Raw genomic sequence first — 24,476 nt, 5'->3', positions numbered from 1 at the left:
AAATCTTTTTGCCTAAATTATCAAGAGAAGTTATGCCTCATTATCACTCATGGGGCAGTAGGACCTTAGCAGCACTGGATTTAAACGCACAGCTTGAGTGTCGGGTCAACGATTAAAAATCCTGAGCCACACTAAAGAGGACCTAATCAAGAGACCAGAGAAAAGAAAACGGCTCGTTCTAACACTGTCTGCTCCGCTCAGAACCTATTCTGAATCCTGCACAATAACCTAGTACAGTGTCCTGAACTGTGGATATGAACACCAGTTTGAATCATAAATGCTCCACTTATCATCCAACTCCCAGCTAACAGTTCATCATAGGACATCAGAGTGCTTAAGTGCTTGGTCTCACTGCCCGTATGGATGGAGTTCCAGTCGCCTGGCTTTGGCCTAGCCCAGCCCTGGTCATTGCAGCCATTCAGAGGAGTGAACCAGCAGATGGAAGATTTCTCTCTCTATAAGTATCTTTGCCTTTCAAGTAAATGAAGCTTTCTTTAAAAACAAAGAGAACGTGACACAATCCCAGGTTTGGATAGCTGTCAGAGCTGTTCCCAGTGCAGCCCTTGAAGCCAACCTCCTAGTTTCTCCTGCAGCAAGGCCTGGGTCGCTTGCATCCAAGTACCTTTGTGAAGTTCCAGCGCTGGATGAAGTGCCGTGCGACGTCGCGAGCTGCCCTCCCATGGACCGCAGAGGCAATGTCGTGCCAGGGCATCCGGGGAGTGGAGTACCTGTCAATGAAGTCTGCCCACGTGCAAGGGGCAAGGGTGCGTCACTAACTCCTGTGCTGAGCACAGGAAGCCTGAACCCCAACTACGACACACAGGGGGCATCTGTGTTCTTCTCCTTGGCTTGGGTAGAACACCTTTACTGTCAACAGAGACATAATATTGAGGAACACAGGTCACCCCCCCCCATGCCTCTGCCAAACATGTTTCCATTCCATACAGTCCCATAAGATCCCCAGAGTGGGAGGTAAGTCAGTGTGAATCTGCTAAGGGTATATACTTGATATTCTAATTCCATTTTATACTTTGGAAATAATGGTAGGCTAAGCATGCATGGCCACCTGTAGAAACAGAAGCACCTGGGCACTCTCAACTGAAGCCGATCTAATGCTGGAAGATAAGAAAACAGTGATCAAAGGAAGGTTACCATCTCTTGAGGAATTAGATTATTAACCAGATTGTCCTTATAGGAAACCTGGAGACTTCAGACAGTGAACTCTGGCATATTCTTTCCTGAAAGTAGTTATAAGGCAAAATCCATCAGGATGCCCCTACGTATGACACCTCCACAGCATAACCAAGCAAAGGGCGTTGAGATCATGCACATGAACTTTGAGATGCTTTAAAGGCAAAGACAAAAACATCACTGACATCCCACTACCAGGATACTCACCAGCGAAAGGTTTATCGAGTTGGACCCAGTCTTTGAAGACAAAGTTGCAGTAGTCTTTCCCATGCCAGAACCTCGTTTCCCCGTGCAGCTCGCCCACACCAGTCTGTAAACTGCGGATGGAGCCAGTGTCTGTGGAGGCAGCAAGACAACCCCCAGAGACTGGGATTTAGCTGGGACCAGAGTATGAGGCTCACCTCTCACAATTTTTGAACTTTCTCTCTGGAGACTCATAACTGGGGGACCCCACTGCCTTCCAAACAAAGGTAAGATTACATAGCAAGATTACATAGCTTTTCTACATTTGACTTGTGAGGGACTATGACAGGTTCATCACGGGACAGTGAAAAGGGATATTCCAGGCACTTGAGCAGCTGGTTCTCTCCACTTTCCAGAGCCCTGGAAGATCCAATTATGGGGTTCACTGAGATTATGAGAGCCCAGTGGAACCAGGGGACTGTGGATACCATGAGATATAGATAGCCAGGTACCACTGCCAGTTCTGTCCTCAACCAACACAGTGCATGCCTAGCACCTAAGTCTTGTCTTTGCATCTTGAAAGCCAAGTGACACTGGGTTTCACCTTTTGGGGTCAGAAATCTCTTATGTGTAGAAGAAAGAATCGGGCCTCACTCAATGATAGCCAAGATCTTCTATCCTCTAACATTTCACATTCCTAAAATTATAAATGATACACATAAAAATGCAAAGATAGAAGTTTATAACAGATGCATGAAAGCAGCAATCTACTGTGGCATTTCACAAACATCTGCTTAGTAAACACTTAGGAGTTAAAGAGTTTGTAAGCCCAGGGCAAATGCTGACCACCAAGACAATGAAGCAGGAAGACTAGCAGATTCACAAATCACAAAGGCAGCAGGTGGCACAGAACAGGCACTCAACAAATCAACACTGGATGCCAAGTTACTCGTTGAGTAAGTAGGCAACACTGCTTGCAACAGCCAGCGGGAGGACGGGCCAGGAGGACAGGCTCGGCCTTCTCACCACCACTCTGCCCCCGTGCTACCTCTCTACAATAGAAAAACTCCAGCAGCCAGGAAGCAATCGGGAAATATTTGCAGAACAAATGTTTTATGTCCTCACCACACACAAAGCTAATATTTGTCCTAAAATGAATGATTAATCATCCAATGGTTATTGAAATCAGTCATGAAAGAAAAACGGCTTTGAGTCTGTGTTGTGGTATAGCAGGTTAGGGATTTGGGATATGGGCTCCCATTTCAGAGTTCAGATTTGGAACTGGCTATTCTACTTCCAGTCTAGCCTCTTGCTAAGATACCTGGCAAGGTAGTGGAAGCTGGCCTGAGTACTTGGGCCCCTGCCACTCAGGTGGGGATCTAGAATGGAGTTCTCAGATCTGGCTGCTGCAGCTGTTTGGGAAATGAACCAATGCATTGAAGATTTTAGTCTCTCTTCTTTCTTTCAGCCCTCCCCCACCCCACTCACATTGCCTCCCCACCCCCACCCTTGTCACTCTTTCAAATTAACCAAACCTTCTTTAGAACAAGAAACATCGCTTGAAAGCACCAATAATAAATAAAACTAAGTAATGGCAAAAAATACACTCCTTCTGACATCTCCCAGTGAATTATTTCTATAAAGACTGAACAGCAAAGCACTATTAGGTCTACTTGCTCACCTGGAGGCTCTTTATAGTAAGGCATGGCACTTTTTAAAGGAAAACAGGGAAAAAGAAAGGACAAATAATGAGATAAATACAGGGTCAAATTGAAAAATGTTCATATACATCTATAGTATTTGTTTCCTTCAGTTGAGAAACTCTAAGACATGGATATACAGACTCATTTAAAAATGTTCACTTAGTAATTTGTTAAGAAGAAGAAAACAAAACATAGCAAATTTCCAGTCTCAGAAAATTAGTCTTCATTTTAACTGAATTCAATGAATTCGTGATTCAAATCTGTTTACATTTTTACCCATGACCTAAAGGATTCCCCTTAAATCAAGGGGCTCCCCAGAACATATGGACTACGGAGGCACTCCACTGCACTGCAATCTGGCTCTTTGCCTGCCGGTGTGGTCAGAACAGAGTATCTGAGTCCAGGTGATGTACAAAGGAGGATTTACTTGGCTCCCCATTCTGTTGGTTGCAAGATCCAACTAGCGTAGTACCAGTGTTTAGGGAGGGTCCCCTGGGCTGTGTCACAGCATGGCAGAGAAGCAGAAAGGGAAACGGCTTTGTGTAGAACTGACGCACACATAGGGTGGCTCTGTTTTAAAACAATCTGCTCTCAAGAGAGCTAATCCACTCTGGAGGATCTGCCCCACTCCTGTTGAAAACTCTGGAATTGATTCCCCAGGGTGGGGCACCAGGCTAATCACCTTCCACTAGGCCCCACCCCATGAAGGTTCTTACACTCCAGCTTAGCACCCCCACACAGTATGAGGAGTCCAGCACATGCGCCCCTTTGGTACAAACTGCATCCAAACCATGGCAGGCTCCAGTGTGATCCACAATGGGTCTGCCTCGTGTTTGGACACAAGCTTGTCCTGACCGTTTTCCACACTCTCTCAGTGGCCCAGATTCTGACTTGTGGAGCTGGGGTGGTGTCTTGCTGCTCCCTCCTGCTTCCTCTCATAACCTTCCAAGGTTCCACTTCTCCTTTCTCCACTAGCTCTTCCTAACCAAGCTCCTTCCTCCTAACAGTTTTCCCTCACCTTCCCCTGTCCTTTCCCATATAATTCCTAAATGTACATGGATAGGCCTGTCTTCCTTCCTGACATTGTTTACATATATCTTTCATTAGCAATTATATCCAACACCCCCCATAAAAATTATGATTACCCCCCATAAAAATGAAGTTCTCCCTTACGGACTTCCTGTGTAGAGTTTTCTCAGGCTGAAAACTCAACTCGGACGCCTCCCTTCTCTACCCACCTGCCATCAACACTTCCTGAGTCATAATGAAATTCTGCTGCATTCTTGGACCATCCAGTGCGACCTAATGGAACTCCTCTTTCTCACTCTGGCATAACCCTGTAAAAGTTTACACTTACACCACTCCTCTCCAGTGGAATTCTCCAGTCAGGAAGGGATAAGGAACAGTGTATTTGTCTGACTTTTCAGGCCCTCTATAAACCAATATAGAAATATCCTACTGCCCCATCTATACAAATTAACTAATACTTGCCACACTTCCAAGGCTCTGGAAAATAATCCCTGTTTTTTCCCATTAGTTATTTATTAATAGGGCTTGACACGCACTAACAAGAGATTATTGGTTATCTACTGATCCCTCTCAGAGTTTGCTTACATTCTGTGAGTTTGCTGTACACTGCTGGGGCTGTTACATTACATTGCTTCTCACATCCAGATCCTTTTGATTTCAAAAGTAACTAACCCCAAGAATTCTCTTTTCTTTTGGGGGGGGGGAGATCATAGATTTATGTAGGGGCTGAAATTCATACTTATGACATTTCCCTCACTTAATGCTTTAAGATACAATGGCTTAGGCCCAGTACAATGGCCTTGTGGCTAAAACCTCGCTTTACAAGTACTGGGATCCCATATGTGTGCTAGTTTGTGTTCTATCTAGCTGCCTGACTATGGCCTGGGAAAGCAGTTGAGGATGGCAGAAGTCTTGGGACCCTGCACCCATGTTGGAGACCTGGAAGAAGTTGCTGGCTTCAGATCGGCTCAACTCCAGCCCTGCAGCCACTTTGGGAGTGAATCAGCAGACAGAAAATCTTTGTCCTTCTCTGTGCAAAGCTGACTTTCCAATAAAAATATACAAATGCTTAAAAAAAATGTTACAATGGGGCCTGGCGCAATGGCCTAGCAGCTGAAGTCCTCGCCTTGAACACCTTGGATCCCATATGGGTGCTGGTTCTAATCCCAGCGGCCCTACTTCCCATCCAGCTCCCTGCTGTGGCCTGGGAAAGCAGCTGAGGATGGCCCAAAGCCTTGGGACTCTACACCCGCGTGGAAGACCTGGAGAAAGTTCCTGGCTCCTGGTGCAGCACTAGCCATTACGGTCACCTGGGGAGTGAATCATTGGATGTAAGATCTTCCTCTCTGCCTCTCCTCCTCTCTGTATATATGACTTTGCAATAAAAATAAATAAATCTTTTTTAAAATATTGCAATGGCGTGAGCTGCCTACTAGGAAGAAAGCTCTCTTCGTAACAACTTACTGAATTTCTGCCTTTATTCTAGGCAAGTTCAAGCAGAGTTCCTTACTGAAATATACTGAAAACCTTTTGATTTTCAAAATTCCAAATGGTAAGATTAAAGGGTTTGTGGATTTGTACTACCTGTGTGGAGAAAGCTTTAGTGATGTCTCTTGAAGCCAGAGAATCTTCAGTGAATTGCTAAAGTACTGGGTTCACAAAACACTTAAAGACTATGCTCATTTGTTAGCTAATAAATTCCTTAACAAGAATAAATGGGTCTTACATATACATTACATCCCTGATAACAAAGTTTTCAACAGTTTAATCTATCACTCATTATCCCTTAAGACTCTATATTCAAATTTGAAAAACGTTTCTCAACAAAATTGCAAAAGAAGTATTTCTCCACCTCACTCATTTATGTAATGCAGCTTACAAGGAAAAGATCAGCATAGCTGCTGAACATAAGTGGAGGAAGTACAAAAACAAAATTATGTCATTTGGAAATCTCTCTTTTATAATGTAATTCTGGGAGAACACAATTCCTGGAGTCTATGGAAATCTACTGGCATTCTTAGTGGGATTTTTCTATTTACAAACCAAGGGTGGTCTTGTATGCACCATCCACACTCAATTCTGTTACTCCAGGAAGGTTTACTAGGAACTCAGATCAACACAGCTTGTTCTACTCAAGTGAAACTGACGCCAGAGAGCAGTTAACCTGGTTTCATATCCTCAAGAAAGGGAAACCATTCATTCAAACGAATAGCTTGTATTTCTAATGAAGAGACATTGCGTGCTTGGTTTCAAGTCTTTTAAGAAATGAGTTAAAGTTACCACTCAACTTAAGCCGAGAATCGTGCTCTTTGTATTTCCTTCATTATTTTTAGCACAAGCTTACCATCTTTGGAATTCAGAACGAACTCTGACAATGAAACCAATACAAGTGGGATTCTTCTGGGTGAAGCAGGTGCCAGCAGGGGCAGGAGAGGCCTGGGGTCAGCTACTCAGGCTTCCCTCACAGCCCTTGAGAAACTCAGGGCTGGAAAGTTCTGATGTCAAGAACTCAATTTTCCTTTGGCTTCTCTTTTAAAATCAATTTTTCTCATATTAATAATACATAATAAATTTGCATGTATAATTAACCAATAAAACCAGTAGGATGACAGTATCTACCATGTGGAAAGCAAATGAATCACTTCAAATTTCATCTTCCCAACAAAGCTGGCATCATGCATTTTTCCTTCGCCAACCTGAACCAGCTGCTTGCTCTGACAAAGTGGCAATCTTCCTCAAACTCTGTCTTCCCTTGCTGTCTTCCCCCGGCCTTCCCACAGTGGCACTAGTGACTTGAAGTCCTCGCCATCTATCATATCTCATATCCACTGCACTGTCAAGTGCTGTCAATTCTACTCTCAGAATATATTCGGTTGGTCATTATTCGTCACCTTGATCTGCTCTGCAGGATGAGTCTGTAAAAATGTAGTCAGAACGCATCCATTCTTTGCTTTGGACCATCAATTGAGCGCCTGTCTCACACACAGCCAGATTCTTAAACACTCCATAAAAACTCTCCCAATCTATTCAGCCCAATCCTCCTCCAAGCCCCCTGTCTCTCTGACGTTGCTCCATCATTTTTCTGCAGCTCACTAAACTGCAGCACATTCCTGGAGCCCAACCAATCTCGGTCCTACCTCACCACCCTGGCCCTTGCACTGCCTCCTGCCTGAGGCATCCTCAGACAGTCTCTTACTCACCCTCTTTTCTTTCTTTTGATTGAGTTGAAGACTAATTCGAGAGGTACTCTGAGAGGTCCTGACAAAGGTCACACAAAGTGCCCACTATTGAAGAAACTCTGCAGGAATTCGTTTCCTTCCATCCTTCCTTCCTTTCTTCTTTCTTTCCTCCTTTCCTTTCTTTTTTTCCTTTCCCCTTTCCTTTCTTTAATTTTTGCACCAAAATAAGGTTCTCTTTTAATTCCATTTTCCTTGAGCTTTCTGAAACACCCTTGTATACAGAATGGCAACCCATCCCTCTCTGCATCTGCCCTTATTCTCGTCCATTTCTCTCCACGGTAATCGTCACCCTCTGAATGGTGTCTGATGATCTATTTGTGTAGACAGTTCCCACCTTTCCCCCATCACTCAGCTGCATTTCATCTGTTACCGTTACTACATCACTAGTCCTAAAATGGCAACTGACATAATCAAGGAGATCAGCAAATACTTAAATAAGCACATCTACATTTGTTTTCTTTGTTCTTATAATTTTATGAGTCTCAATTCCTTCATCCAATCATCATTATGATCTTCTCTATTTTTCCACAATCTGATATTTAGGCTGTTTACTCTTATTCTCTCTTTTTCTCTCTCCAGAAACAATGCTGTCCTGGACATACATCCAGTGTAACAGTGAGGGGTTGTGAACACGGGCCAGGCTAATTCCCATCAACACAGGAAAACCCAACCCTCCCCAGCATCCTTGGCTCATCACCATGGCCATCTTCTCCTCAGCCTGAGTTATTTGCTGCAAGCAGCATCCAATTTAACCCTTCTCTGCCTGCTCTCAACCCTGTTGTAAGCAGCACTTCTACCCATCATAATCCAGACACCTCTACCTTATGATCTGGCAACCTCATTCCTCCATATCATTTTAAACACCTGACATAAAGAAACAATGCCACATATTATAATGAGGGGGTTACATGGTCCTGTTTCCAGCTCTCCGCCTTTAGTATCTCCTGTAAAAGATACTTGTGATCGGGCTCTGTGGATTCCTAGTGGCCTCTAGTTTTCGGAGCTTTGAAGTTCTGTCAAGTACGTGAATTACAAGGAGTTGTCCTTGAGTCTATGCCTCAAGCCCTAGCTGTATGCTGAATAAACGTCTCTCCAAGTATGTTCTCCATTTCAAATGTATAACAATGTAATTATATTTTTAAAAATTCAGTTTTTATTGCATAGTTACCTTGAAGCTTTTTGTCTATATACAGCCAGGGAATGCATTAAACAAAAATGGAGTACACAGAGTAAAGCAGGCTCAAGGTCCAGCCGCACTTATCAGTTTTATTAGCTGTATGGGTGACCGTGCCCAGGGGTGTCAGCAGGACGCTAACTCCCTCATCTTCTGCACAGTAGACAAGAGCGACCTTGGAATGAGGGTTACCAAGGATAATCTACATTTCTGCTAAATCACAAATCTGAATCATGCACACTGGGAGGCTGATAAGATGGCATTTATTGGGCCAGTTGATCACATCTCTAATCCTAAGATTACTGCTAAGCACGGCAAATGCTCAAGGCAGTCACATTCGGGATATGCACACAATGATGGGTGGCTAAGGTTTTGTTATTAGTATTTATTGCAGTGACTACTTATCTTTGTGCTCGCCAAAACCTCCTTCATTTTCATTTCTGTAGCTTAGGCCCTGATGAAGTAGTTCCTGGAGTCCCTGGTGCTGACACAGGGTTACCAGTTTGCAATTTTGATCATGCTGTATTTCTGAATACAGCCTTCATGTCAACACCTTCAAGATTTTGCACCCTGTCGGCAGTACGAACGTGACCTTGTTCGTCTTCGCAGTCTTGCAACAAAAATAGCCCCTGACCCAACCGGTAGTAGTTTAGGATGCTTTTCTATTCAACCTCTTTCACTCAACTCGCCTCCTTTACTTGCCAAGTCTCCCCATCCTCATTCACTCCAAACAAATGCCTCCAGATCCAAATCAGACTCAAAACATCTTCGTGACTCATCAAGGAAGAGGAAGTTCTCCCTCCTTCCCCAGCTCACACTTCACGGACTGCATCACTGTTAGGCATGTTTTCCCCTGTTGCTGGAGAGGAGGATCCCTGGGAGCCACTCAGCAGGTCACACAGAGCACACGTTCCGTAACACAAGTGGCCTGGAGATGGACACACAGCAAGGCAGCCTGGACACACGCTCCCTATGCCAGTGCAGTAGACGGTACAACAGAAGCTGAAGCCTGGCAGCTCTGTCAATCACATGTCACTTACCAGCATCAGCTCTAGTGAGTCCCAGCTCAGACTCACTGGGCAGGCCAAAGAGTTTCAAGTGGGGTTTTAGACCATGGATTAAATTCTGATGGCTTCTATAGTGATTAAAATAACCTGGAGAAAGTTGAAAGTTCTTGTTTTTTACACAGAAACACAGATGTACAGGGTTTTCTGAAGAGGAAAGCAAGTTTGATCATTTTTAAAAGGAGGCAGGGCTATAAAATCAGTCGTAAGGCTGCGCCCTACAGAAAATTGTAGGGCTTTAAGACAGACTTGAAAAGAACAGCAAATTCAGAAGACGGAGAGAGTCTGCTATTTGATGCTACAAGCTTGATGTGTTCCCAAATGGGAAAACATGAAATTTCTTCTAAGGAAAATGAATAAAAGTCCATCTAATACCTTTTTGCCCTGTCACAGCTTTGGCAAACTTTAGAAACCCTGTCATTCTTTTACCACCAGAAGCATGAGCTGTGATTGCTACAACTATTTGTATGAATAAAACAATAAACCTGTGCTACAACGGGGCAAAGACATGCGAAGGCATGATCTTGAGTAAGACGACAAGACTCTTCTGCATTGTGTAGACCGACTTGGAGAACGGGTACATTGTGACCAGCTGTGGACAAAACAAAGTGACACCACAATCCAGAACGGCCAAGAGTGCGACTTACTGGAGGCACTCTCAATACTGCTGAGGCTGTCGGAGTTGTGTAGCGGATGTTTGTGTAGCTGCCTATAGAGGCTAAACTTGGAGAACCTTCTTGGCTTGCCGACCCCTTTCAGTTTTGAATCCACATCATCCAAGCTCTTCCTGGGTGGCATATCCTTGTTGGGTTGATTTTTATCTTTGAGGGTTAAGGACTCCATAGATCCTATGGTGGCAGCCTGAGGAAATTATTTTAAAGAAAAAAAGACATTGAATAAGATAGGATGCAATGCAGCCCTTTGGTGCAGCTGAGGGGCAAGGCTTACACCTGCTGGGGGCGTGCCAGGACACACAGAATCCCTCCCAGGTCAGCCACAGGGCAGCGCAGATTCCTGGAGCTGCTGAACACAACCTTGTGACTGCTTTCTGGGAGACCAAAATTCCTGAAATTTCACCCCAATTAACCTTTTTATCTTAAATACCACTCCATGAGCTACATTCATGACTGTGTGAGCAACTGAACTGCTCCTGCTGAAAAACAGTGAACAAACACCACTGCTTCTGTTCTCTGTTCCCTAACTCAGGAAATCACTGTTTCCCAGAAAAGTCATCAAGAGTACACAGAGCCAATCAAAAGTTCTAGTTGGCGTATTAATGTTTTGCAGTCATTCCATTGCAGAAGCAAGCAGATGGATATACATATAGAGATTTCTTGGCACTTCTTGATTTGAAAAGTATTTTGAGATGTTATTCACTTCCTGCTCCAACAGAATTCCCTCAGGTGGACCCATGTTACTTTTGTCCATTCTTAAACAGGAAGATTTCAAATGCCTTGGCAGCTTCTTTTAATAAGGCACCATGCCATTACTGAGCTAACATCGTCATTTTCACACATTTTTGTTTAGGAACTTCTTATTTACGCATAGAACATCAATCTTTAAGTGGGACACCAGGGAGAGGAGCATGAGCCAGGAACACTGAGTTGCATGTGTTTTCTTACAAGGGAGGAGACAGACTTAGCTCAGCTGCGGAGGCTGGGATTTGAAACCAGGGCTATCTTCTATCTCCCCAAGGAGAAGTCACCTGTGATTCAACCAACCAGGCGATCAGTCCATCAATAAAACACTGCTACAAAAGATGCTCCCTTTGGGCCGTTCCATGGCGGGGGACATTCACTCACCGTGAGGGACCCCAGAGACGGTCCTGAAATAACACGTTTCACGCTGCCCACGTCTGTGAGTCTATGTTCATTGTCATCCCACCTTCCGTAGGCCAGGTCAATCCCACCCACGAAGGCCACCGACTGGTCGATGATGACGAGTTTCTCATGATGAGCCCACAGATAGACACTGGATGACACGTGATCTGGATGCCGCATCACCTAGCGATGGCAAAAGTTCCTCAGTAGGTTTAAAAACAATGTTTTTCCTATCATACTAAGCTAGATCTACTTTTTCCCTGAAAAGCATTTCTAATATTTCAAATAACAAAACATGGTAAGTATATGCCTACCTCAACCACTGCAACATCCCCCTACCAACAAATTCCCAAATTACATAGCCAAAAAAACTCCTTTTTACGCCCTCCTACCCTGCACACAGATCCCATATTCAAGGTACGCCCTCCTACCCTGCACACAGATCCCATATTCAAGGTACGCCCTCCTACCCTGCACCACAGATCCCATATTCAAGGTAGCGACCATGATGTACACTTGATGAAAGCTCAGTGTGATAGTTGGTTTCCTTTTCCTTTTGATTATGTTTTATTTTTAAATTTTTTGGTGAAAGGTGGATTTATAGAGAGAAGGAAAGACACACAGAGAGAAAGATCTTCCATCTGCTGCTTATTCCCCAAGTGGGCCCAGTGGCCAGAGAAGGGCAGATCCAAAGCCAGGAGCCAGGAGCCTATTTATTTATTTATTTATTTATATTTATTGGCAAGTCAGATATACAGAGAGGATGAGGGACAGAGAGAAAGATCTTTCATCCACTGATTCACTCCCCAAATGGCCACAACAGCTAAAGCTGAGCCAATTCAAAGCCAGGAGCCTGGAGCCTCTTTTGGTATCCCATGTGGGTGCAGGGTCCCAAGGTTTGGGACATCCTCAACTGCTTTTTCAGGCCACAAGCAGAAAGCTAGATGGGAAATGGGGCCACCGGAATTAGTACTGGAACCCACATGGGATCCTGGCATATGCAAGGCAAGGAGTTTAGCCATTAGGCTACCACACCAGGCTCACTAGGAGCCTCTTTTGTGTCTCCCATGTGAGTGTGGGACCCAAGGACTTCATCCATCCTCCACTGTTTTCCCATACCCTAAGCAGGAAATTGGACTGGAAGTGGAGCAGCTGGGACATGAATCAGCATCCATGTGGGATGCCAGAGCCACAGAAGAGGATTAGCTTGCAACACCATGGCACTAGCCCCCTTGGTATCACTGTTGTTAAAACTCCAAACGTCAACATCTGTGGCTGGAAAATGAACAAATTGGATTTGGTAGCTACTGAGTCGGAAGCCTAATGTATGAATATAGGCACAGAAATCAGAAAGGAACTTGGAGGAATGAGTGACCTCAGGCTTTCAAACAGAACTCCCTAAATGAATCATGTGACCTATCCTATTTTCATGAGCCTTCGCGGCACACTTTCAAAAACTTTGGCAAGAACTTTTCATTGCAGTAAAACACATATAACATAAACTGTCACATCATAACCATTTTGAAGTGTACAGGTCAGTGCTCATAGGGCAATGATATATCAGGGCATCTTCTACCCTTTTCAATGTTTGGAAACCTTTGAGAAGGACTGATTATAATTCAGTAAATATTTTGTAGAATTCCCCAGTGAAATAATCATATCCAATAGTTTTTTGTGTGTGGAGTAGTTTTGATATTGACCAATTTCCTGAAGTTATGTTGATCAAGATCGTGTATTTTTTTCATAGTTCAGTCTTGCTAGGTTCTGTGTTTCCACAGAGAATTTAGCAACCTCATCTAGATAATACAATTTGTTGATGCATTATTGTTCACAGTAATAATGTTTATTGTTAATATATTTAAAGTGTCAATAGATTAATACATTTCTGTTATGATTCAACATTCGTTATAATGGTAATTATTTATATGTTAAAATTAATAATAATTATTGTAAAGAGAGGAAAATCTTCCATCTACTGGCTCACTCCACAAGGGGTCACAGCTGAGCCAATCTGAAGCAATGAGCCAAGGGGCTTCTTCCAAGTTTCCCATACGCGTATAGGGTTCCAAGGCTTTGGGCCATCTTCGACTGCTTTCCCAGGCCACAAGCAGAGAGATGGATGTGAAGCAGGGGCTGCTGGGATTAGAACCACATTTTACATGGCATTCCAATATATACAAGTTGGGGACTTAAGGCCCCTAGGCTACCACGCCAGGCCCAAGCTAGGTTATTGAATCAAAAAGAACTAGAGGAGATCTCCTGCCATTATCAACCCTCTGGGGATGAAACCGGGGGATCTCCTCCGAAGTGTCTCTAGGATAATCTTAGGCAAACTGTGAAGCGTTTGCAGTGATCTTGGCTATTAAAGCAACTGTAGAAAGTATGTTCCTGACTAATCTGTCACTTTGAATTATCAAGGTCAGAGGGACAGACACAGGAGTTCTGAGGACTCTCACTGGTTGAGATTTTTCTGTATTTCCTAAGATTCCATTATTTACTTAAAATACATACTAGAAAATTACGTAGTTTATTGAGAACCATAGCACATGTACCTGAAAATTACATACAGAAGCAAGACTGGTCATCGGGGTTCATTTAAATACCTTGATATTGGGGTGTAGATGCATTAATGTCCTCTTGCTGTATTCACTATTGATTCCAAGAGCAAGTTCGACTTCTTTGTAGAGCATAATGAAGATCCTCACTCCTTGTTGCTGTCACAAGAGAAATGCATGGAAGAGCAAGGGTATGATCTTCCTTTCTGTGCACCATACTGTCTTCTATTAACAAGTATAACAAAATAACTAATAGACAAGGAAGTGAAGCATGAGTGTCTATTAAGACACCAATACCAAAACTAACAATTTATCTCATTTCCATTCTTCGGTCTTCTTGTATCAAGAGTGTCAGTATTTAATTAATTCCAGATCCAGAAGCTGAAGTTGTAGCTCCAGTTGTTAAGTATTCCATAGTCTTACATAACTTCTAAAAACTAGTATTTGAGGAGCAGAGAGACATACACAGAGAAAGGGACAGACTGACAGCGCTCCTGTGCAGTTTCACTTCCCAAACATCTGTGTAGCTGCAGCTATACCAGGGTCAAAGCCAGGAGCCAGGAGCTCAGTCCAGGTCTCCCACAACGCTGGGACCCAGTGACTCGAGCCATCACCGCTGCCTCCCAGGCTCTGCCTTAGCAGGAAGCTGAAATCAAAATCTGCTCTGACTCAGGCATTTTAGCGTCTTAACTGCTAGGCAAGATGCCCATCCCAGTCCTGTAACTTGGAAACACCTGTCACCGAGGAGAGTTTTGATCTGATTCATGTTACAGGAAAAGAGATGTTGCTTGGTTGACCTTCATTATCTCTCAATTAGGTAAAATAACTGACCATTTTTTGGATGCAATACAGAGTGGTATAAATAACACTGTTGATGCGAATCAAAAAGACTGTGCAATCGCAGGAAACCGCTAGTATTTCTATTTTAGTTGTGGTTCATGACAGGCTTTCAGTCTTGGCTAAATTGCTCTGGGACCTGAACATTCACCCTCTTCTCCACCCCAACATAAGCTCAGAATGTACTTCCTGCCAGGCGCTCTTAGCCACCCCTACTCCCTGGGTCACTTTTTCCTCCTTCTTTGTATCCTCAGGACTGCTATGCAATTCACACCCCCGAGATACTCATTCTCTTCCCCACAGCTGTGAAAGCATGCGGAAACACCGCATACCACTGGATTCAAGTGGCTAATGACATCTCGGCATGTAACTACCTAGAGATTAAAGGCAAGAATTTTTTCCTAATATTTTCTATAGTATTTAAGTATGCAATTGCATCTCATAAAATCTAATGTCAAAGAGTAATTTAGTCAATGTTTAATTTGGTAATCCAGGGTTATCAGTAATTTTTCATAGCATAAATTTGAATTAAAATTAATCTTACTATGTCAAACTCAGGAAGAAATGAATGTTTTGCATTGCTGTTTGATAGGAAATAACATAGGAGCTCATATTTTTAGGTTTTAGATCACAGGACATAAATTTTGGTTCAAACCAAGCACAGATCCAATTCCCCAATATTTCTTGGTCAATAGTATTAAGCATGTCGGGGGTTGAAATTCATCATAAGAACAAACCATTGAAAATTGCTAACATGTTCTTTTTGTTGGTGTCAGCAATACCTGAGAGTACACACAATTTTGGAAGAACACACTTTACTGACATGTTGGTGTGCACTGGAGCAATCTGAGTACCTGGAGAAGACCCACTCCTGTTCTTAGAAACACAAGATCCAAAAGATTAAACATGTCATTCCGTTTCTACACTGCCCTTTGGAATTCCCTCATTGCTTACTGTAATCATGGACCATTATTACAGTCAAGTCCATCAGTACAGATTTAAGCAGCACAGGAAAGAGGCACGGGCTAGGCATGGACCGATTAATTTCAAATGATTTTAGCCGGCAAGCGCTCCGCAAGGAATCATACTGCGTGAAAGTTTCATGGCGAAGTCGGAAGCCGATCCCATCCTTCAGTGCTACCGTGCAAGTTGTGTTCTGCTATTCAAAATCAGAGTGCAGCCAGAGCAGCCACCACATGTGGCTGCCCAGCAGAAGGCATGAGACTCTGTATAAGTTCCCGTGTGTCCAAAGCTGACATGCCACCTCACAGCCAATGTCTAGCCCATGGCAGATGAGGACAAAATGCAGCTGGGTAAGGTGGAGGAAGGAGGGAGAGCAGCAAAGGCCTGGGGCTGCAGAGGTACTCTCGGCAGAAGCTGGAGATGCTGAGGCCTTCCTGGAGGAGGAGGAGGGCCTGCCTCCACCCTCTCTAAGAGTCAGAGACAAGCCTGTGATTTGTATGTGACAGCAGCCCTGCACTACTCAACCACCAGTCAGTTGAGCATTTTTTTGAGTCCCCCTTGCAATTACTGCTTATTAAGGAAAATTGGGGAATTTTAAGAATCATTTAACCACCCAAATGCTTCCAATGTTAATAGTTTGGTGTTAAAGGTTTCTCTAGAAATTTCTGTACATAGATTCCTGGTATGTTTATATAGTTATTACCTGCTGTACATATAATTTTATGTCCTTTTTGTACTTAACATACATTTTTTTTCATGTTAGAAAAAATTAGGACTTAACACTGGATAAAGGTTTCAAAACTACAGCCTCTCACTTAAAATATAATGCAAAGCTAAAAACCCCAAATTCCAAACTAAATTATGAAATATCACACCCAATTTCTTTCATCATGGCTTATTTGTCTTAAGTGAATAAAATTCTGCTCCTTAGGCTTATAGCATTCATACTCATGAAGAGCTGCAAATTAAGAACTTGGTCTGAATCCTACAACTTTCCTTCTAGTGGAATAACTAATGGGAATTTTAAATAGTAGAGATGTTATCATTAATGGATTACATTATTATCCTCCATTTATTCAGACCTGACATTTTCTCCTATATTATGTCTTTACTCATTGACATAAATGGACTCCAAAGGAAATTGGGTAGAAAGTTTTAAGTCTTTTTGGCTGAAATACAAATGACTAATAAGGAAGTAATAAAATATTACAAAGTTTATTTCTTAAAGTGGTTTATAATTACATGTCTATAGCCATAATAAACAGTTAATTAGTAGGAACTTATGTGATACATCCATTATCTTTTGGTCATGACATTACAACACTATCATAAATTCTACCCTGAGCCCGGTGTGACAGTCTAGTGGCTAAAGTCCTCGCCTTGCATGCATAGAGATCCCATATGGGTGCCAGTTCTAATCCCAGTGGCTGCACTTCCCATCCAGCTCCCTGCTTGTAGCCTGGGCAAGCAGTCAAGGATGGCCCAAATCCTTGTTGGAGACCCGGATGAACCTCTAGGCTCCAGGCTTCAGATTAGTGCAGCTCTTGCCATTGTGGCCACTTGGGGAGTAAATCAAAGGATGGAAGATCTTTGTCTTGGTCTCTCCTCCTCTCTGCATATCTGAACTTTAAAAAACAAATTCTACTAGTAAAGGGCACAGTAAATGCATCAATCAGGAACAAAGGCACCTGTTTCACTGTGGGTCTGCAGTCTCATAATCTATGGGAAATCATTTCTCCACAAGGAAAGCTATATGGAGAAAAAGGACCTGCGTTAACCCGTGACTTAGAAAGCACTCTGTGAAAACATCCTATGTCTAACACCTTCCCGTGACCAGAGGGAAATCAATTCTTCGCTAGGAGGACGTGTGTCCTGGAGTTGACCGTGACCACCCAGTGTCCTGCTTCTGTTCACCTCAACCAAGTCACATATTCCAGAGAAGAGAGTTGATGAAATCAAAATCTGGACAGAAAACCTCTTTGTCTTTACCTTATGTCCTGGTTAGCTTCTCATCAAATAGAGCAGGCATGATAAGGAGTAAGAAGTTTTACAATACAATACAAAGAACTTTTATTTTTTATAATAGAATTTTTTAGGAGCTTTAGATACACTAATTTCATGTGAATACAATGAAAAACATTTTTATGACAAAAATGAAAGAGGCTTTGATTCTTAGCCAGATTTCTTTCTCTGATTAATGTAGTGTGGTTAAAATATTTTCTAAATGCAGCCAAGTTTCTCCAAGGAAACAGCTTAGTTTCCACACCCCTCCATGCCAGGATTATCACCAGCCAAGGATTTCCCAGAGGCTTCAGGAAGAATAAAAAGAAATTGTGTCCTGAACTATAACATAGAGCAGTGCTCCGTCTATAACAAATTTTGTTTAAAGCACAATCCTGATGGTTACAGACACCATCTCCGCTTCCTACAAGCCAGGTTTGCCCATCCCTGATAGGGCCACATCTACTTTCCTGTGCAGGGATGTCATGACTTGTCTTGGCTCCCAAGCCTGGTCACCTGTTCCTTTACGGGGGTCACTAGACTGCAACGCTACAATGCCAAGACCAAAACTAAACCTGGAAACAAACCCTCCTCAGAAGCTCAGCCCCTCCTCAGAAGCTCAGCCCTCTCCTGCAGGTCCCCAGGGTGCTGCATTTGCAGATGCCTTCAAGGCAAGCTTTGTAAGGAACAGCATACAAACGCAGTCACTACCCAAATCAGAATACAGTATATGTCACTTTTTAGCAGAATAAGAGCAAAACTACAGAAACATCCAGCATGCTGTTTGCTTTGCGGTGTAAGCAATGTGCCTCCCAATACTAGTTTAAACTATTTGAAATAGTGACCCTTACATATCAGCAGGGTGCAGGCAGACGAGAATTCCAATTTGTTGCCAGAAAAGCAAAATAGTGTTCCTTTTTCCTATCAAACAGGACATTTTCCAATATGTTGGGCTATATAGCAGAGATCAGTTGTAAATCATTCTTTGAAAATCTGCACAGATAGAAGGGAAAAAACTCATTTTAATCAAACTTACAGACCTCTGGGGCCCATTAATGCAAAAATAAATATTATGTTTCAGCCCTGTAATTTGTGAAGCTAGCATGTGGCTTTCAGAAACTAAATTATTTACATGAAGCAGTGTTTATGTGCAACAAAATGTCAAACTTTAATGATCCGAGTGTTAAAAATTTATGACAAAAGTAAGAATATGCTGTTGTGGCATTCTGCCAAGCCTACCACTGAGAAATTAATTGTTACTGTTATTACCATTTCCCCAGGAAAAGAAGAAAATAGTCACTCAAATTTTTAAAATGAGAAGCTTCTAGAACGCAACACAATTACCAGGCAATGGCGTTTGCTTGGTCATGGCATGCACCAGCAACCTCACAATGCTAGCTACATAAGAGGCAACTGGATAGGCACACTAAGGGTAGTCGACAGACACTTGTCAGCTAACACAGTTGGAGGGCCAGGTCTCTGGGAGCTTCCTCCTGAGCTCTGCTGAGGCGTTTTCTAGCTTCCTCAGATTCACTTACACATCCTGTGGATGCTTTACAATCAAAAATTGAGCTTTCTGAATTGGAGTTACCCCATTTCTCCCACACTGTATTCTGATCAGGACACCCATGTTTCTTCCCACTGTCCATCAGGAAGTCCCAACTGCTGGCTTCACTCCTAGATCTTCACCTCCTGATTGCCAGCAGTTGCTACAGCCTAGTCTCCATCCTATTTGTGCTAACTCCGTGGGGCAGAGTCCCTTGACTATGATGGATACAACCTTCAGCACAATAATTACCGCATCTAGAAATGTCTCTTTTCCTTATCAAAACCAGATTCCCATTCTAAGTCCCTTATACCCTTTGCCTGAACAGATCTGTCCAATGCCCTCCCTATTACCTCTGCGACTGGGCCCTACTCTGTACCCAACTGTACCATGCACAGATTTTTAAGCTCCTTCATAGCTTTTATCCATGCACAACTGCATGATTTGCCAAGCTCCCTCATCATAGTAGATATTTAACAAATACACACCAACTGAAATCTAAAACAGTTTAGTATGGGATTAAAAACTCTGAGGACAAGATTCTCCAGTGGGTGAGGAGACTGCTTGTCAAGGCTGGAAACCTAAAATGGAGCCTTGAATGGCTCTGTGAAAGGAAACCTGGAGAAAGCTATAGTCCATTCAACAGAAGTTTGGTAAAACTATGACTGAACACAAGACATGATTCCTAGGGCAAACCTTATAGGGGCACGCTGAAACTGATTCACCTCATTGTCACAGGTGAATAGGGACAGTACCTGGGCCAGAGGTGGCATTTTGGAGATTGTACTGAAATATGTATGCATTTGTGAATAACACCTTTCAACACGAGGATTTCTAATTTTGTGGATGGAATTCTGTTGATACATTGAATTAGAGCATCCACTAAAGTGATGCCATTTGGTGGGACATGTGTCTGAAATAAAAATTAATAACTTCTGCCCTCAATATGAGCAGTAATGCCTGACTCTACGGATATCCTAAATCCTACTGGAAACACATGGAGGAAAAAAATGCAAGAATGGAAGAAAATGGATGAGAAAAGAAGAAATGGAATTCAGAGGCTAGGAAAGAAGAAACGGGCAAAGATGAAAAGAAACAGAGAAAGTGCTGCTCCCCTTTACTTTGGATCTGTACACGCCACTAGAACGCTTAGTGACAGAATCTGTAAAGGGTCAGGATGGTTTCAAATGACAGTAAAAAGTTTGGCACCCTCTAATTTTGATATGGCCAACAATAATCCAGATCTAGTCTAGTTTACTTAGAATCACTGGTTGCAGGCCTGCTGCATAAAGAACTCCAAGAGTAACACTAATGGAGTCATTGATAAATCCATATTGCTTCAGTTACTCACTTTTCATAATAAGAGGCACAGCCAATGTTCACTTAGGCTCTACAGTTTAAATGTTATATCGTTACAATGAGCACCCCCACACTGAGACCGAGGCACCACCAATTTACACCAGTGTGGCCCCAGGTGAATAAAACTATACTCTAAGTGATATTGTCTTTAGCTTAAATTGATGGAATGATGAGTAGTGTATTTTATTTCATCACTTAGTATTCAAAAGATGAAACTCTCTAACCTTTTCTGGCTGATGAAATTAACTCCCCAGACCTAACTAACACAATTTTGATTACAAAATTTTGATAATCCATACTGTTAACCAGGCTAAAATATTCATTCATTCAAAAGTAACAAGAAAAATATTGAACCACATGAATTGGAAGAGAATAAGGAGAACTCTAAAATTAAGAGGTTTTGTTCAATTCTAGAGAGTTCCGAGTATGCATGAAAGAGGGAATTCAAAGGCAACAAACATTGAAAAAGTCGTTTCAACAAGGGTGATGACAGTACGCACTGCTTTTCGTTTCAGAACACAGTCCAGCCTCCACCGATTTCCTTCCACTACGGGGCGTTTCAGGAAGATTTCTGGACTCAACCTGAAATCATGAAATCAAGATCTCAACCAATCAAGACAAAAACAAAGTCATGACTGTGTCAGAGGAACAAAACACAAAGCTCAGATGCTTTCACCAGAATGCATCATGGTAAGGGCAGCCAAAATTTTGCTAATGAGTCAATGTCAACTTTAGATAGAAGGAAGGGTTTTTATTCACACAAGTTTATTTTTGTTTCTTTTACAAATACACACACACGCATACATTTAAACACATGAAGATATTGTGAATCTCCAGCCAACATCCATTTACTCCCATGCTCCCCTACTGTCTGGCCTCCTTCCCTTTAGAATTTGAATATCCTAATCATGTTTGTACATCGAGACCATGACATGACATAATCCACCACATGCAGCTAGAGGCTGGACCCTGTTTCAGGAATGACATTTTGGGATGTGCAGCCATATTCATGTTGTGCGGGCCGATCTGAACTTGGAAATCATTAGACCCTTCCATTAATCCTGGCATCAACCATGTTTGAATTCCTCATTAAATGAGACAAATTCTCAGTGTTTAAGCTTCTTTAACTCTGCAGCGCTATCCTGCTGGAAACATTCTGATTCACAGACACACTAACTTCTGTATCAAGGAGAGTGCCCACGAGAGCCTGAAGCTGTCAGAGCAGGGAAGAAGGGTTGCTAAGAGGCAGCATTATTCTAAGTGAGCATGGACCCTTGCACATCTCCCAAAGCACTGCCACAAGGCACAGGAAAGAGCACAAGAGAGCCACAGCTGGCCCCTTTGGGCTGAAACCAGCTGTAAATGATATAACTCCTCTACTGGGAGGAAAAGCAAATTACTACTACTACTAAAAAAACAAACAAAACAAAACAAAACAAAAAAAACAAAAAACCTTTTCTCTGCTGAAATTTGAAGCCTCAAAAAGCAAGGGCAGCTTGTGCAAAAATTAACACCTTTTAGGATTCTGGGTTGGCACAGCGCCTAGCCATGGAGTCCCAGCATGAGAAAATAACAGGGCGAGAGGAGTCACAGGGATTAGAAGGAATCAGTTTTATGCTCTATTTCACTCAGTGAAAGAAAATAAAACTCCAAAGACAAAGTCTCTAAAGGAAGCACATATTGGAGTGGAGACGTAAGAAAACGGGCAAATGGAAGAAGAGAATGTATAGTGTTAGCACCTGCACAACTAACTTAGAGTAAGAAACAACCTCACAGGGAGTTCACGTCCAAACAAGCAAGCAAATAAAACAAAGAAATCGATATAAGAACAAAAGAGAAATAAAGTTTGTCTTAACTACAAAGTGCATCTCTGCACACTGTAAATTCCTTAACGCAGGAAACATTCAATGTCACACACTGACAATCACATCTGTATAGATGCATATCTACACAAATTCATATCCACATACATATATACACATACATACACACACATTAACTGTTGACTCAATGGGGTTAAGCTTGGGGTCATTTTAAAAGGCATACTCTACGATTAAGCTTTAATTATATTTTCTTTATTCTCTCATTTCAACTCACAAATATCATGTACCCTGTTACACAGAGCGTTCCACTAGATATTTCGAGGACTGTAAGATAATTCTTATCAAGCTATTTTGAGGATACTACATGCCATGAAGCAAGACTAACATGAATACTAGAAACATGGCAAGAAGAAAGCAGTGGTGACTCATTAGTCACCATTCTATCAGGACATTTTCTGATCAATTGTTAGATCAAAGTTGGAATTGAACTCTAGGGCGTTGTAGAGAACCTTAGGACACCAATGAATGTCAGACGCCTAATCACTGCATATATCACTAAGAAAAGGCAGCAAAAAACTAACTAACTGTACAATAGCACTGAACGTGAGACACATCTTGATTCTGCAGATGTTACAATGTACTGTTCTGGTTTTAGAAGACGAAATGCTTATAAGAGAAAAAAGCCTAAAATGAATGATCTAAGTACCCATTTGAAGAAGACAGGAAAAGAACAAATTAAATCCAAGAAAAAAAAGGAAGGAAATAATAAACAAACAGAACTCAATGAACTATGAAAATGGAAAACAACAGAGAGGAAAGCTGGCTCTTTGAAACATCAGTTGCTGGGGTCCGTGCAGTAAGTGTGAATGACATGAAGGTGTGAAGAGACCAGCTCCCCTGCTTGGCAGGACCTGGGGGAGCTCCCAGGTGTTTGGCAGGGTCCAGCGGATGTCTCTCCATCTACCTTGATGTGGTTTCACCCTCTTTTTGCATGGACACTCAAGCACCCCACTAAGAATTCTGTACTCTATTGACACATTGTTGCTTGCCCCTGTGAGATGGCTTTTGTAACTGACGTGAGCTTGGGAGTTAATGTTATGATAATGTCCTGGTGAGTTGGCCTTTAACTGTGCACAGGAGTATAATTAAGCCCATGCCGTTTCTCAACACCTTATTGTGTGCCTACCCATTGCCCTGTAATCTGGCCCAGACATGCAGCATGCTTCTGGGAAATGGCTTGATAAGAATCTTACAAACTAATGAAAGTGATGGGAGTATGAACTGAAATTGCTTTGACAAAAAATATAGCTACTGTGACCCTAAAAGGTTAGCCTGTACTTGCAATTCTTTAGAGCATAGAAAATGTAGCTGTCTTAGCCACTTTTATAATATTTTTAACTAGAGGAATTATAGGGTGATTTTATCAATATCATAGAGATATGCTTTTGATTACTGTTTGATTGTTTATGGGGTGAAATTGTAGGGGGGTTTAATATTTGAAACTTTTGTCTTGGATTTTTACGTTTTTTCCCTTGTAACATATTTCTCCCATTAAATGATGGGCAAGTTGTGGAAACAGAAATGTAGTAGGAATGTATTACTGATTAGTAGGTAATTGCATGTGCCTCGGCCTTGGAGTTCTGGCTGTCGCCCAAAGGCTATTACTGCAGAATGAATAACGACTTGGTTTGAAGAAAATTATCATGGTAACTTACAGAATTATCTTTAAGAGCACCTGGTTGACCATGAAGTAAAAAATAAAATAAGCATCTGTGCATAACCACTTAGTTATGAAGTAAAAATAGAACAATCAAACAATTGTGCAGAGGCTTGTGATGTGTCTGAGTAAATAAAAAGGACAACTTCTTCTTGAGCTGTTACAAGAGGGCACCAAGTGACAGTGTCCATGTCTTTTCTTATCGCCAACTCCACACACCCTTCTTGAGCTGTGAACTCAGCTGGAGCTGGGCTCCGGCAATCAGTAAGCTT

The 24,476-nt window shown here is 42.3% G+C and overlaps 1 protein-coding gene across 2 annotated transcripts in view; it reads right to left on the bottom strand.

Annotated features, from left to right (window-relative positions):
- The window catches only part of PLD1 (phospholipase D1), a 167,628-nt gene that overhangs the window by 68,813 nt on the left and 74,339 nt on the right, over positions 1 to 24,476 (bottom strand). Inside the window, exons 12-18 of one of the 2 annotated variants that reach the window (XM_041002931.1) lie at positions 21,165 to 21,246; positions 14,007 to 14,117; positions 11,386 to 11,586; positions 10,231 to 10,444; positions 9,560 to 9,673; positions 1,399 to 1,527; positions 623 to 741 (exon numbers count right to left, since the gene is read on the bottom strand). In XM_041002931.1, coding sequence (XP_040858865.1) covers positions 623 to 741; positions 1,399 to 1,527; positions 9,560 to 9,673; positions 10,231 to 10,444; positions 11,386 to 11,586; positions 14,007 to 14,117; positions 21,165 to 21,246 — 970 coding nt within the window. The remainder of the gene's footprint in view (positions 1 to 622; positions 742 to 1,398; positions 1,528 to 9,559; positions 9,674 to 10,230; positions 10,445 to 11,385; positions 11,587 to 14,006; positions 14,118 to 21,164; positions 21,247 to 24,476) is intronic. The other variant, XM_041002932.1, reaches the window with a different exon arrangement.

This window comes from Ochotona curzoniae, unplaced genomic scaffold (assembly GCF_017591425.1).
Source record: "Ochotona curzoniae isolate NIBS_2020 unplaced genomic scaffold, NIBS_Ocur_1.0 scaffold_2587, whole genome shotgun sequence".
In the NCBI taxonomy this organism is placed as follows: Eukaryota; Metazoa; Chordata; class Mammalia; order Lagomorpha; family Ochotonidae; genus Ochotona; species Ochotona curzoniae.
The sequence above is the reverse complement of the archived record's forward strand: the minus strand, read 5'-3'. Positions and strand labels throughout refer to the sequence as shown.